Here is a 15,443-nt window from a genome sequence, read left to right on the forward strand (position 1 = left end):
GTTGAACTGCATCTAAAACTGCTCCTTGGGCTCACTGAGCTTCATCCTTTTGGGCAACTGTGGGGCTTGTTGAGCTTCTTCTTTTGGGCAACCAAAACTGCTCCTTGGGCTTGTTGAGATTCATCCTTTTGGGCAAATAAAACCATTCCTTGGGCTTGTTGAACTGCAACTAAAACTTCTCCTTGGGCATGCTGAGCTTCCTTCTTCTTGGCAACTAGAAGGATTCCTTGTTCCTGTTGAGCTTCCTCCTTTTAGGGAACTAAAACTGCTCCTGGGGCTGGTTGAGCTTCTTCTGGGCAACTAAAACTGCTCTTTGGGCTCGCTGAGTTTCACCCTTTTGGGCAATTAAAACTGCTCCTGGGGCTCACTGAGCTTCACCCATTTGGGCAACTAAAACTGCTCCTTGGGCATGTTGAGCTTCTTTTGGGCAACTAAAAGGATTCCTTGGACTCAGTGAGCTTCTCCTTCTGGGCAAATAAAACTCCTCCTGGGACTTGTTGAACTGCAACTAAAACTGCTCCTTGGGCTCGCTGAGATTCTTTTGGGCAAATAAAGCTGCTCCTTGTTCTTGCTGAGCTTCCTCCTTTTAGGCAACTAAAAGGATTCCTTGGGCTGGTTGAGCTCTTCTTTTGGGCAACCAAAACTGCTCCTTGGGCTGGTTGAACTGCAACTAAAACTGCTCCTTGGGCTCACTGAGCTTCATCCTTTTGGGCAACTCAAATTGCTCCTGGGGCTTGTTGAGATTCATCCTTTTGGGCAAATAAAACCATTCCTTGGGCTTGTTGAACTGCAACTAAAACTTCTCCTTGGGCATGCTGAGCTTCCTTCTTCTTGGCAACTAGAAGGATTCCTTGTTCCTGTTGAGCTTCCTCCCTTTGGACAACTAAAACTGCTCCTTGGGCTTGTTGAGCTCCTTTTGGGCAACTAGAAGGATTCCTTGGGCTGGCTGGGCTTCTTTTGGCAACTAAAACTGCTCCTGGGGCTTGTTGAGCTTCTTCTGGGCAACTAAAACTGCTCCTTGGGCTCGCTGAGTTTCACCCATTTGGGCAACTAAAACTGCTCCTGGGGCTTGTTAAGCTCCTTTTGGGCAACTAAACTGCTCCTTGGGCTCGCTGAGTTTCACCCTTTTGGGCAATTAAAACTGCTCCTTGGGCTCGCTGAACTACTTCTTTTGGGCAACTAAAACTGCTCCTTGGGCTTGTTGAGCTTCTTTTGGGCAACTAGAACTGCTCCTTGGGCTCGCTGAGCTTCCTCCTCTTGGGCAGCACCTCCTGGCTGGAGGAGAGCTCAGCCTGGTGCACCTGCCAAGGAAAACCAAGACATGGAATTGCAGCAGCTCCGTGGGGGCAGGACAGGGCTCAGCACGGCCTCAGCAGGACAGAGGTGTGACCAGCCAGGGCCCAGATGTGCTGGGCCTGCAGGAACATCTGGATGCTATTTCCTGGCAGAAGTGGCCCGCTGAGGAAGGCTGGCATGTTTGTTTTCCTGCTGCCACAGCTGCATCAAGGAGCTGTGTCCAGCAGGAACTGCAGCACAGGACAGGGAGGGCTGGGTTCAGGCTGAAAAGGGGGAAATTAGGATTGGAAATATGGGAGAAATCCTTCCCTGTCAGGGGGGGAGGTTCAGGCTGAAAAGGGGGAAATTGGGATTGGAAATATGGGAGAAATTGTTCCCTGTCAGGTGGGGAGGTTCAGACTGAAAAGGGGGAAATTGGGGTTGGAAATATGGGAGAAATCCTTCGCTGTCAGGTGGGAAGGTTCAGGCTGAAAAGGGGGAAATTGGGGTTGGAAATATGGGAGAAATCCTTCCCTGTCAGGTGGGGAGGTTCAGGCTGAAAAGGGGGAAATTGGGGTTGGAAATAAGGGGAAAATCCTTCCCTGTCAGGTGGGAAGGTTCAGACTCAAAAAGGGGAAGTTGAGGTGGGAGATATGGGAGAAATTGTTCCCTGTGAGGTGGGGAAGTTCAGACTCAAAAAGGGGAAATTTGGGTTGGAGATATGGGAAAATCCTTCCCTGTCAGGTGGGAAGGTTCAGACTCAAAAAGGGGAAGTTGAGGTGGGAGATATGGGAGAAATTGTTCCCTGTGAGGTGGGGAGGTTCAGACTCAAAAAGGGGAAATTTGGGTTGGAGTTGTGGGAGACAGAAATCCCTCCCTGTGAGCCGGGCAGGCCCTGGCACGGGTGATTCCCTGGATGCCCCTGGATCCCTGGAAGTGCTCCAGGCCAGGCTGGAAGGGGCTGGGAGCAGCCTGGGGTGGTGGAAGGTGACCCTGGGCAGGCTTTAAGGTCCCTAAAAATCCAAACATTCCATGACTCCAGCTCTGCACCCTACAACCCCCTGAGAGCTCAGTCCTGCTGCTTCTGACTCTCCCTTGAAGAGATGGCAATGAACCTTCAGCTCCACTGTAATTTTGATTATTCAAAGCAGTTGTGTTTTGTTGAATAAATTTATTATTAAGTTCAGTAAAATCTCTTTGAAAAATACACAGGGATGGTGAGCAAACAGAACAACCTCCTCTTTTTTTAAATTTTTTTGTCACATCACTGAGTAAGAAGAAGCACAGAATGTGACTGGTTGGAAGCAGGGAGGGACCTCAGAGCTCAGCCAGAGGGACACCTTCACTGTCCCAGGGTGTCCCCAGCTGGCCTGGGACACTTCCAGGGATGCAGGGGCAGCCACAGCTGCTCTGGGAATTCCATCCCTCACAGGGAACAATTTCTTGCCTAAGAGAAGAGAGAAAAATTCACCCCAGGGGTTCTGGAGAAGGATCTGCCCCTCACTCAGCATTGCCAATATTCCAAATACCTGGTGAAGGCTCCCAAAGCTCCCAGAGCTGCCAAGCTCAGGCAGGGAAGGAGCAGCACAGAAATGGGGCCCACAGGTCAAACTCCAGCCTGGACACAAAACTCTGCCCCAGCTGTGAAGGCTTTGGGTCCCCACAAGCAGCACTGCCTGCCAGACTGACCTGATTTAAGTCCAAAAAGGGATTTTTCTTGCAATGAAGCAGTCACAGAGGTGAAATTATAATTTTGGCAAAGTGTTTCCCAAGTGGAAGCAAAGGAAGCACTGGGTGAGCTGTGCTGGGGATCTCTGCTGCCACAAACTCCCCTGGCTGATGGGTGAAACCAGCAGGAAATTTGGCTAAATATCAACTAAAACTAAGGAATCTTCCTCAACCTGTGTTACCTGCATCAAATCAGCTTCCAACTCTTTGGACAGAATTCTTTTTGACAGTGTTCAATTGAATGGGAATTTAGGAAGTGATGAGGATTTCATTCTGTCAATAGCAAATGCAAGCTCTGAGTTTTATTCACTGTTTGCAACAGAAATGATGAGAACTAAAGAAAAACTGATACTAACAATGCAGCTCTGGAATATCTTTCCACTTCTTGTCCTGCTCTCTGACACAATCAGCTCAGATGTTTTACGAGTCAAGTGATCAACCTGGAATCAGAAAATAGATTTTTGCACTGTTACAGCAGGAAAAAAACTGGAGACAGCCAGCAGGGCTCAGTGCTGGGGCATCACTGCTCTGCACAGTTAAAACTGAAATCTGGGGGCATTTAAATGGTGAAATCACAGCTTTTACAGCTGGGTGTGCTGCAGGGCCCTGGCAGAGAGAAGCTTGTGCTGGTTTGGTACAGGAGGTCACTGACACTTACCTACAGCTATCCTGTTCTAAGAAATCTTAAGGACCTGTGTGAAGCAGTCCTCCATGTATAAATGCCACCAACTTCTACATGCAGGGAATATAACCTGAGTTACAAAGCTGAATTTTGAAGTTTGAATCAAGTTTTAAACAAGCTTTGGTTTGTCAGAATTAGCAGTGGAATTCCCACTAGGCAGTTTATTAACATGGAAATTACATTTCACTCAGAAACAGTCCCAGCATCTGTTTGTTTTGAGAGCTGCATTTCAGAGGAACAGCCTTTTGTCAGTGCTTTACAACAGTTTTGGAAAACACCAGGAAGTGAAACGTAAAGGAATTTTTGTTGCTGGAAACTGTGGGAAATAAGTTTTCAGCAGATTAGCCAAAGGAGGGAAGGAACTGCAGAAGCTCCAGAAAAAGCTGAAGGTGACAGAGCAGAGTGTTCCTACCTGAGTGTTAGAAACACGGGGGGGAGTCTGGATCCCTCCAGCTTCCCCTTCAGGAGCTGAGTTCTTTCCTGAAAGAACAATTGGAGAGTTAAATAAAGGTGTTCACACACCAACAAGCCAGAGCTCTGCTCCAGGAACAATTCAGAACTGCTGGGAACAGCTGCCTCCAGAGCACAGCCTGATCTCCATCAAGCTTGGAATTTATTCTTTAACTCAGCCACTTCCTGCCCCAACCTCCAGCCCACTGCAGGAGCAGCTTACACCCAGCATCTCTGGAGGAGTGGGTTTGATCCCCAGCTCCCTCACACCCTGCCCTGCTGAGAGGATTTGATTAAAATCTGCAACTTCAGGAGCCTGTTTGGAGCTGCAGGACAGGGAAAAGGCCACTCTGGGCCAGCTCCCTCACACCCTGCCCTGCAGAAGGGATTTAATTCAACCCTGAAGCCTCAGGAGCCTGTTCTGTGTCACTGTGGGCCAATTCCCTCACACCCTGCCCTGCTGAAGGGATTTGTTTCAATCCTGAAGCCTCAGGAGCCTGTTCTGTGTCACTGTGGGCCAATTCCCTCACACCCTGCTCTGCTGAAGGGATTTCACTCAATCCTGAAGCCTCAGGAGCCTGTTCTGTGCCACTCTCAGGGAAAAGGCCACTCTGGGCCAGCTCCTTCAAACTCTGCCCTGCTGAGGGGATTTCGCTCAATCCTGAAGCCTCAGGAGCCTGTTTGGTGCCACTCTGGGCCAATTCCCTCACACTCTGCCCTGCTGAGAGGATTTGAGTCCAATCCTGAAGCCTCAGGAGCCTGTTTTGTGCTGCAGGACAGAGAAAAGGCCACTCTCAGCCAGCTCCCTCACACTCTGCCCTGCTGAGGGGATTTGTTCCAATCTGAAGCCTCAGGAGCCTGTTCTGTGCCACTCTGAGCCCCCAGCTCCCTCACACCCTGCCCTGCTGAGGGGATTTGTTTCAATCTGAAGCCTCAGGAGCCTGTTTGGTGCTGCAGGACAGGGAAAAGGCCACTCTGGGCCAGCTCCTGCCCCAGCAGCCCAGCCAAGCAGCACCCCCAGCTGCAGAGCCCCCTCACTGCCTGCAGCTGCAGGAGCAGACCCTCGGGGGTTCCTCAGGGGGAACAGGCAGCTCCAGGCAGGTTTTTGCTGTTCCTAATTCAGGCTGTTTTTCCAGGATACAGACAGAAGGATGGGATGGTGAATGGGTGACTGTGCTTCAGCTGTGAAAACAGCAGAAGAATTCCAGGCTGACAAATTGTGCCTTGTAGCTCCTGTAAATAAAACATTTGCCAACTCCCCAGGACAAGAAATTTTCCTGCATTTTTTATGACTTTTTAGAAGAATCAGGCACACCTTCATGTGGTTATTCCAGTTCTGCAGCCTACTAGCATTGTCAAGACAAAAATTCTGATCTGCACGTGCTGTTTCCTACACATTTCCACCATTATTTTTGAACAGCATGGAAATGGCAGCTGGTTTGGCAAAGCTGCATGTGTTTCTTCTCAAAAAAACCCCAAACCCAACATTCCTGTACAGAAAATGGGTTCCAGATTGTCTGGATGCTTCTGTGCAGCCTCTCCAAGAGGAGCAGATCAACAAGCAGCAGTTCCTCCTTCAGTTTGTTTGGCAGCAAAGTTCAGTCCTCAGGGCTAAAGTGGGAAATGTGAACACAAACCATCCTCTGCTTTATCTCAAATCTGAAAAGGAAGCTCCTGAGATCCCTGAGGACAATTTGGTGTCTCATGTTTTGAGCTGGAGTCAGGCTGGGTGCACATTTTGGAGCTGTGATTAAAAGCCAGCAGTGGGGATCTTCCAGGGCTGGAGGAGCCAGGACAGTTATTTACTGACAGATTTTATTTACAGTCTTAGCAAAAACACTTGAGGAAACTCATTTCTGTGTGATTCATCCTAACAAAAATGCTTTGCTAGAACTTGTACTTGTTAAAGTTCCTCTCCAAGGAAATGCTGAGAGTTGGGTTGTTCATCCTGCAGAGGAGAAGCTCCAAGGAGAGCTCAGAGCCTCTCCCAGTACCTCAAGGGGCTCCAGGAGAGCTGGAGAGGGGCTTTGGGCAAGGCCTGCAGGGACAGGGCACAGGGAATGCTTCACCCTGATGGATTTTGGGAAGGAATTGTTCCCTGGGAGGGTGAGGCCCTGGCACAGGTACCAGAGCAGCCCCTGGGAGTGCCCAGGGCCGGGCTGGACAGGGCTGGGATGGTGGAAGGTGTCCCTGCCATGGCACTGGAGGAGTTTTAAAATCTATTTCAACCCAAACCATTCCATGGCTCTGTGAGAGCACTGCCCAAAAATCCCCTTGCACCTGAACTGGGGGGTGAGGATCTAACTCCTTCTCAAGGTGCTGCAGGGAGAGGGCAGCAGGGATTCTGTCCCAAAACATTCACCTGCCACTCTCAAAGAGCTGCAGGGAGAGGGCAGCAGGGATTCTGTCCCAAAACATTCACCTGCCACTCTCAAGGTGCTGCAGGGAGAGGGCAGCAGGGATTCTGTCCCAAAACATTCACCTGCCATTCTCAAGGTGCTGCAGGGAAAGGGCAGCAGGGATTCTATCCCAAAACATTCACCTGCCATTCTCAAGGTGCTGCAGCACCCAGGGAAAGGGCAGCAGGTCCCCAGAGCACCCTCAGCTGGAAAAGGCACTCACAGGAAGCAGCAGAGCCAAACACAGAATGGTTCATGAAACAGAACACACTCTGGTGAGGTTATTTGTTATTATGGTATTTTATGAAAAGTATCTTCACCAGGATTTCTTCTCCTGAGAAGATGAGAAGCCTCAAGGGAAAATAAAACATCTGATGGCTTCTCCCTGTGTTTTGTGCTTTGGAACGTGGCAGGTGCAGCTTTGAGTGGTTCCATGTGAATTGTTTTTACTTCATGACCAATCCCAGCCCAGCTGTGTCAGACTCTCATCTGTCACAAAATTTTATTATCCATTCTTTTCTAGCTTTCTGATGTATCTTTCTATAGTTTAGTACAGTTGTAATGTATCATTTTAATAAAATAAATCAGCCTTCTAAGAAAAGTGGAGTCAGGTCCCTCACAAAGAACACAACAGTGCCAGCTCTGGGAGCAGCTCCCTCTGGATGAAGGTGTGGGGTTCTGGGCTAAAAATGGGATTTTTTAACCCAGAACCCCATGGTTGAATGGGGTTGAGTTAATGGGTTCAGAGTTGAATGGGAATTCAACTCTGAATTGAGTTGAAGCTCAGAAAACTGAAATTTAAAGAAAAAAAACTACAAAAAAAAAAGAGCCAAAGTGGTTTTTGCAAAGAGAATTTTGTTTCCAAGTCTGCAAAAATGAGCTCAACAGGACAAAACCTCCCCGAGCTTAATGTGCAAATAAATATGATTAAAAATTAAATAAATCAGTAATTATTAATAACAAAAAGAGTAGAGAAAGCAAATGAAGTTTATTTCTAAATATAAACCCTATTCAGCTTAGCTTAGCTGATGAAATGGAACAGAAGATCAGAATATTGAACAGTACCATGAAAATATGTTAATCATGTTTCAACATGTTAATTTTGTTAACCAAGTGTTTCACAGAATGAAGCCCTGATAAAAAATAAAGGCACAGTCATAGATGGGGAGAAAAAAATAAAAATTTGAATATAGATATTTGAGGGGTTTGAAAAATATAACAGATAATATAATACAAAAATTATAATATAATAAAATTATAACATAAAATATAATATAATTAAAGATTGGTGTTGTATTGCATTAAATAGTTTATTTAGTTGTTGTTTTGCACTGGGTGATTGGAGATTTGCACTGGGTAGTTTTTGTATACAGATTATTATATAATAAAAACTATAATATAAACATTATAATATTGAAATTATAATGCAATATATATAAATATTACCTTGAGCTTCTGAAATATTCACACGATTCTTGTCTTGCACTTCATTACCCAAGACAGGATCCTCCTGGATGAAGAAACAGGTGTGTCACTGAATGAAGGCAATTCCACAAGAATGGAAGTTCCCACTCTGATGATTAAGTACTCATTTTTAAAATGGATTTGTGGTGGAATAAACTGAAATAAGTGATTGTGACAAGGGAGGAGGAGGTTCCATCTGTCCCTCTGCTGCTCCTGTGCACAGGCACTGCCTGAGCAGTGACAGGCTGCAAAGTGGAGCAGGAAAATTAAGGAAAAAATTAATTTAAGATCAATTATCCTGCTCAACCATGTCAAAGATCCTGGCAAAAGGATTTTTTATAAGATATGCCTGTGACACAGCCACACGTGAAACTACCTCGCTTAACCAATCCCAGCAGCCACAAAGATTATCCCCTGGAAAACTGAAAAACGCCCATTTTTGTCTTGCTCTGCAGAGCCTGACAAACGAGGCTGAGCTGGCAGTACCCTCATCGTAGTAGAGGAGCTTCATGGTGAGGCAGACGTCGCTGGGCAGGGGGCTGAGGTTCTGCATCAGGATGTAGATCTTGCGGATCAGGAGGATGCTGGCCTTCTTGGTGTCTGCACAGCTGATGGGGCTCTCTGACTTCCTGTCCTTGCTACAAACACAGCAGCCACGTGAGTTCTGACGGACTCAGCATCACCTTCTGAGGGGATGGTAAAGTTATGGGCACAACAAAGGGATTAACTGTGTTTTAGTGTGTTGATAGAATCAGTCTGAAGAAAAGGAAAGAGCTCAGATGCAGAGTTGTGACACCGAGCTGTGTCCAAGGGGATGTTAAAGTTATGGGCACAACCAAAGGGATTAACTGTGTTTTAGTGTGTGTGTGGATAGAATCAGTCTGAAGAAAAGGAAAAGGTCAGATGCAGAGTTGTGACACCGAGCTGTGTCCAAGGGGATGTTAAAGTTATGGGCACAACCAAAGGGATTAATTGTGTTTTAGTGATTGTGTTGATAGAATCAGTCTGAAGAAAAGGAAAAGGTCAGATGCAGAGTTGTGACACCGAGCTGTTTCAAGCACATGGAGCAGTCCCAGGGCTGTACCTGCCAAAATCCAGGAGTGGCCCATTGTGGGTGTACTTGAACTTGAAGTGGTAACACTCTGTGACTGTCTGCAAACAAAACCAGTAATTATTAAACTAACCCTAAACTCCTGCTGCAGCTCTGCTCAGTAACCTATCAACCTCTAAAGGAATAACCACAGCCCAACTGCCATCCACTTACACGTGCTCCTAATCCTCTAACAATTAACAGCAAAAATGCATAAAACTGTTTAAAACATCCTAAAAATGATGATTCTTTTCCAGGAATCACCATGATGAAATATTTTGAAAATCAGCTGAAGTCCTTAGCATAAAACATTCCATGAAACTGTTTCACACGTGGAATAGATGTGGTGGGTTTTGTGTTTTGCACACAAGTCCCACAGACTCGCCAGGCAGAGTCAGGATGGGACAGCTCACCCTGCAATGACATTTTGGTTTCTTGCACAGCCTGAGAATACTCAAATGCAATTCCACGGTGCAATTGCCACTGACCCCAGACATTTTAACAGCTGCTATTTGAAAATGCCCCTTTTTAATAAATGTGCATGTTAAATCTTCCTGCTTGTACCCACATTTCATTAAACTCATATTATCAGTGAGATTTCCAGCAGATTTACCTGAGGATCTTCTGTCTGGGTATAAACCTGTGTTTTTAAAGAAAATAGAGGAACCACAATGAGAACTGCACATCCCTCAAAGAATGTCCCCTAAAAACAAGTCCCTGCCTTTCAGAGATACTCACTGCCAGGACAATCTGTCTCAGCTGTCAGGAACATAACAGAGAGAAAAAAAAACAACAAAAAAAGAATATTAAATATATTTAATCGCCCATTTGTGCTGCCCAAGCTGCTTTCCTCTAACTCTGGAATCCAACACAGGCAACCAAGGCCTAATTTTCTTCCGCTTGGAGGAAAATAAAAAAAGAAAAAAAAAAAAAAAAAAAAAAAAAACAACAAAAAAAGATCATTAAATATATTTAATCACCCATTTGTGCTGCCCAAGCTGCTTTTCTCTAACTCTGGAATCCAACACAGGCAACCAAGGCCTGTTGGAAGAAAAACTTCTTCCTCTTCACTCCTCTCCTGTGGAGGAGGATTCAGCTGCAGGAGGAAACACCCACAGATCTCTCTGGCTTTCTGAGCTGCTGTTTGCAAGAGCTTGATGCAGAAATTCCCCCAGTGCAGCTGAGTGAGCCGTGCCTCTCCCTGAGCAGCCCTGCAGCTGCACTGAAACCAACCTTTCCACACAGCTGAAAGGAGACTGGAGCACTTACGTATTTCTTCTGCAAGGCATCATAGCATCCTAACATCCTGCAAAAACCAAACAACATTGGCCAGCTACTGCTAATTGTCACTTGTTTCTCACTAACAGCACCAAAAAAATGAAACTTTTCTGTTTACTTTTACTGTATTAGAATTCTATCTTATTAGAAGTGATACAAGCTTTGTAACACCAAATCATCCCAACCTCTTGAAAGAATAATTAAAATACAATCTGGAGGTAAAGCAATCAAAAATACAATCTGGAGGGAAATCAATTAAAAATATAAGATGGAGGGAAATCAATTAAAAATGTAAGATGGAGGGAAATAAATTAAAAATATAAGATGGAGGTAAATCAATTAAAAATATAATCTGAAGGTAAATCAATTAAAAATATAAGCTGGAGGTAAATAAATTAAAAATATAAGCCAGAGGTAAATCAATTAAAAATATAATCTGGAGGGAAATCAATGAAAAACATAATCTGGAGGTAAATAATTTATCAGTAAATACATATTGTAATTCTTCAAACACCTTCCAACACAGGTATTAATTAATCAGGGCAGCAGCTTGGTGTAATTGCAGGTGTCCATGGCAGAGGGGTGAGGAAGGTGAGCTCCAAGGTCCCTTCCACCCCAAACCATCCCATGATTTTATCATAAATCAGTAATTCAGCTGAACAGCTGCTGAAGCACAAAGGAATTTTAACTTTTATTTAGATGTTATTTCCTTTTATACAACACCCAATCAGGAAATGAAAACTCCCCCTTTTTTTTCAATTTTTCCTTTCAATTCTTTCTTGCCCTGTATTTTCCTTTCACTTACAGCCAGCAAACAGAAACTGTTTGGTGTGAAGGAAAGGCCAGTGCCCAGAGGTGCACAGCTCCCCCAAAGCAGGGAGCCTGTGCAGCTCAGCCTCCCCAGGGAAGATCCATCAGCAAACCCCAGCTTTCCCCTCCCTCCCTTTGTGACAGCTCGTGGCTGAATCACCTTCAGCATCGACTCTGAGCCCTCAAGCTTTGCTGAGTGCAGCTTTCATTTAGCTCGGGTTTTTGGGGTATTTTCTGATGAGTAAATCTGCTGTGAAGCTTCACCCCACACGTGGAATATCTCAGATTTCCCTGTCCCAAAATGCAAACCCCTCAGCATGCCAGGGGGTGAGTGCAGCATCCCTCCCACGCCTTTGGGGAAAGGGGGAAAAGAGCCTTTTTGGGGGTGACAGAATACAGGGAGACGTAAGCAAGGCAGAGAGGTTCCCAAAAAGCAAGGAGAGCACCTGGAGCAGAACTCAGAGCTGCTGTGAGCAGGAGGAAAAGCAGGAGCAGCAGCTGCAATGCCAGCCAGCTGTGGCAGTGCTCCAGCAGGCTCTGAACAAGTCTGACAGTGCCACTCTCACAAAACCTGAGAGAGATCTTTCAATTGAAGGTGCAAAATGGTGGCTTTGAGGCTCCTGATCAGCTTTTAGAGGTTTGCATTTCTGGGCACCCTCGAGAGCTCATGAGCAGCCAGAGGGATGAAGCATACAAATCCATAGTGTTGGATGTTTGGTATTTAATTAGTAAATATAAAGAACAGTCACTCTGCAAACAGAGATTTGTGCTCTCCTGAGCTGAAAACACCATTGGCACAGCTGGGACACAAATGTGGGAGAGAACTTTTTGCCTTGATCTGCAAACAGCCAGGAGGGACCTTTGAGCACTTAGATGTTACCTGCCTGCTGGAATCAACCTACCACTTCACCAGCTGGGTAGAGCCAGGAGAGTTTTTGTCTTCCCGCAGAATTTTGACACAAACATCTCAAAAAAAAACCCAAAAAAACCACATTTATTTAGGGCAAAGTGCAACTAAAAGTTCATTGCCTAAAAGCACATATGAAGAAGAGACTAAAATTAACATTGCTGTCAAGTGTGAGCATAGCTTTAATGCTGAGTTAGCAGCAGCAACAACAAAATTTAATTTGTTAATATTTATATGCACCAAGTGGCTTTAAAAACAACCCCATGACAACAGTTTTTCCAAATCACCATGGCAACAGCCCCTTACCATCCATGTATCTGGTTCCATAGGCACTTTCAGGGAAGATTCCCCTCAGGTAAGTGATGCAGGACACTGCCACTGCCAGGAGCCTCTTCACCAGCATCAGGGATTGCTGCTCCGTGGCTATTTTCTTGGGAAATACAACTGCACCCTGAAAATCACAGCAAGAAACCAATCAGTTTTTGGGATTTGTAGAGCTAAGCACATTCCCTACACTTGGTGTTACAGCATTTGGAGGGCACAGCTGGTTTCTACGACAACAAAGTTCAGATTCTTTTTCTATAATTTTTTCTATAATTTTTTCTAGACATTCTTTATTAATAATTAAAATACTGGACTACCCTGCTATTTTCACATTAATAAATATCACCTGGGTGCACTATTCCAGCCAAAACTCCCCCATTTTCCCCATTATTATTGTGCTGAAATACACAAACAAAACCGTACCACAGAATTCCTTTGCTTCTGAGCAGTTGCCATTCTGCAGAGACTCCCGTGCTGTCAATGAAACACCTGCATTAGCACCTGGAGAAGGAAAAAGGCTGCATTCCCTGGATTTACAAACACCTCCTGCTCAATTCAGCAGCTCAAACAAACCTGTATTTTTCAGGAAACGGAGCAGGATGGCTCCTCTAATCATCCCCAGTATCAGATTCTTGATTTTCACAGCAGCACAGGCCTCCCCTGAGGCTACAGGATGCAACAATTAGAACATTTGTACTACGAAATATGAACCCCAAAGGCACAACCTACAGGATTTTCATGAAAATGCTCCCCACATTTCAAACACCCCCAGACTGTTTTCTTCTCTAATTTCAATGAGTATGGGAGAAACAGAACCCTCACCACCCTGAGCCTGACTCCACACAAACCTTCCCCCCAGCTCAGGAGTAACAAATGCACCCACACTTGAGGAAAACACCTTCCCCAAGTTAGAAATGAGGTCTGGATCACCACAGGGCACCGAGCTCCTCTCAGCAACCCCCCGATGACAACACCCGGCCGAGTTAGGCCCCGCTGTGAGGAAGGAGCCGCCCCCCCATCAGCCTCAGCCCAGAAACCACCACCTGCTTCCTCAAGGGAAACTGAGGCAGGCGGAGGATGAACGCGCGAAGACACAACACCGCACAGCAGCGCGGGGCGGCGGGCAACAAAACCCGGAGGTGAGGTGTGAGATGATCGAGGGAAAACTGCAGGAGAATGTGAGGAAAGAGAAGGGAGATGGAGATGAAGCGAGGGAATTGAAAGAAACGCCCGCCCTCACCCTCAGGGCGCCTTTTCCCGCCCTCGCCCTCAGAGGGCTCTGCCCAGGGGCCGTGCGCAAACGGAGGGGGCGGGGCTTGCCCTCAGAGGGCTCTGCCGAGGGGCCGTGCGCAAACGGAGGGGGCGGGGCTTGCCCTCAGCGGGCTCTGCCCAGGGGCCGTGCGCAAACGGAGGGGGCGGGGCTTGCCCTCAGCGGGCTCTGCCGAAGGGCCGTGCGCAAACGCAGAGAGCGGGGCTTGCCCTCAGCCGGCCGCGCATGCGCAGTTCCTGCCCCGTCTATGAGGGGACGGGGCTTGTGGAATGTTCTAGGCTGTGAGGGAATTACGAAGATTATTAATTTCATTTTTTTATCCCTAGTCCTGCACTGGCACCCCAAAAACCCCACCCTGAGGGCGTTTTCCAAACGCTTCTGGAGCTCTGGCAGTGCCATCACCCTCTGGGGGAAGAATATTTACTGATAATCCGACATAATCCTCGCTGACGCAGCTCCAGCCGTTCGCTCGTGTTACAGATACGTGTTATAATATTGGCTTTTCGCAAATATTCAAGTGGTTTCTGTGAAAAATGCCTATTTTATGATTGGCTTTTTGCAGATACGTGTTATGTGAGAAAGTTATGCTGTATTAATTTTTTTGAAGTAGCGTGTTAAATATAGTTTTAGGTTATGACATAATGTTAAAATAGAAACTCTGCTATGTAAGATACTTTTTTAAAGAGAGGAATGAGGTACTTGCACCAGACAGCAGCCACAGGACACCTAAATCTTTCAGAGAAAAAGAATTTATTGCTCCATTATCAGAAGAAATGAAGTTCTTCCTGCCTCAGGCCAGGATTCAGAGGAAGAAGCTGACACTGCCCAGACAGAATCCAGTGTTCCAATGGAATTTGTGCATCGTGGATGAGCTGTGTGAACATGAACAGGCTGTTGCTTTAAAGGGTTAATCCTCTGTTAACGTGGCTCCTTTTTTGGGCTTATTTTCCCCAGGAAAAGGTACCTGGACTGTCCCTAACTCTTTATTTTCTTGTATTGTCCTAATCCAAATTGTCCAAGCTTTATTACTCTAACTATATTGTTATTTTTACCATTTTATTACTATTAAACTTAAAAAAAAAAAAATTGGCATTCTTCACAATTAGACACTGAAATTTCTGTATTGCCCTGAGATAAAATGACATCCAGACTCCAGCTGGGCCAAAACAAAATTATATATTTACACTTTATTTTGAGAAAATGGGATAATACCCATGGAAATAATAAAGGGGGTGATTTTTGGGGTCGTTTTAGACGCTGTAATTTCTGTATTTCGCTGGGATAAAATGGCACACGGTGCGTCCAAATGCAGCTGGGCCAGAACAAAGTTACATATTTACACTTAATTTTGGGAAAATGCGATAATCCTTGGGATAATAGACGTGGAAATAATAAAGGAAGCGATTTTTGGGGTGCTTTTAGACGCTGTAACTTCTGTCTTGCCTTAAATAAGGCAATACAGAAAGAAATGGCATCCAAACTCCAGCTGGGCCAGAACAAAATTACACATTTACGCTTAATTTGGGGAAAATGCGATAATCCTTGGGAGAACACACGTGGCAACAAGAGAATTTTTGACATTTTCAGGGGCTCCTTTCCCGCTCACCGCCCCGCACCCCCGGGCGCCATGTCGGTCCCCAACCGGAAGTGGCCGCGTCGTCTCCATAGCAACGGGCGGAAGCGGCGGCGCGCGGCCGGCGCGGGGCCGGAAGTGACGGCCGGGAGCCGCGGCGGCCATGTCGGCGGGCGGCGGAGCGCAGCGGGAC

The 15,443-nt window shown here is 46.1% G+C and overlaps 1 protein-coding gene across 1 annotated transcript; it reads right to left on the reverse strand.

Moving 5' to 3' along the window:
* Positions 1–1,154: 1,154 nt before the first annotated feature.
* HORMAD1 (HORMA domain containing 1) lies at positions 1,155–13,670 on the reverse strand. The gene is made up of 14 exons (XM_041405563.1): positions 13,648–13,670; positions 12,981–13,073; positions 12,831–12,881; positions 12,390–12,534; positions 12,079–12,142; positions 10,358–10,394; positions 9,827–9,847; positions 9,702–9,728; positions 9,083–9,150; positions 8,462–8,636; positions 7,981–8,044; positions 4,098–4,165; positions 3,360–3,443; positions 1,155–1,301 (listed from the first exon to the last, which is right to left on the reverse strand). Exons 3-14 carry the CDS (start codon positions 12,861–12,863, stop codon positions 1,221–1,223), a joined length of 867 nt encoding a protein of 288 aa, XP_041261497.1. The 5' UTR covers positions 12,864–12,881; positions 12,981–13,073; positions 13,648–13,670; the 3' UTR covers positions 1,155–1,220.
* Between the last annotated feature and the right edge of the window lie 1,773 nt (positions 13,671–15,443).

The sequence above is a fragment of the Onychostruthus taczanowskii genome, unplaced genomic scaffold (genome assembly GCF_017590055.1).
Source record: "Onychostruthus taczanowskii isolate IOZ18803 unplaced genomic scaffold, ASM1759005v1 scaffold233, whole genome shotgun sequence".
Lineage (NCBI taxonomy): Eukaryota > Metazoa > Chordata > Aves > Passeriformes > Passeridae > Onychostruthus > Onychostruthus taczanowskii.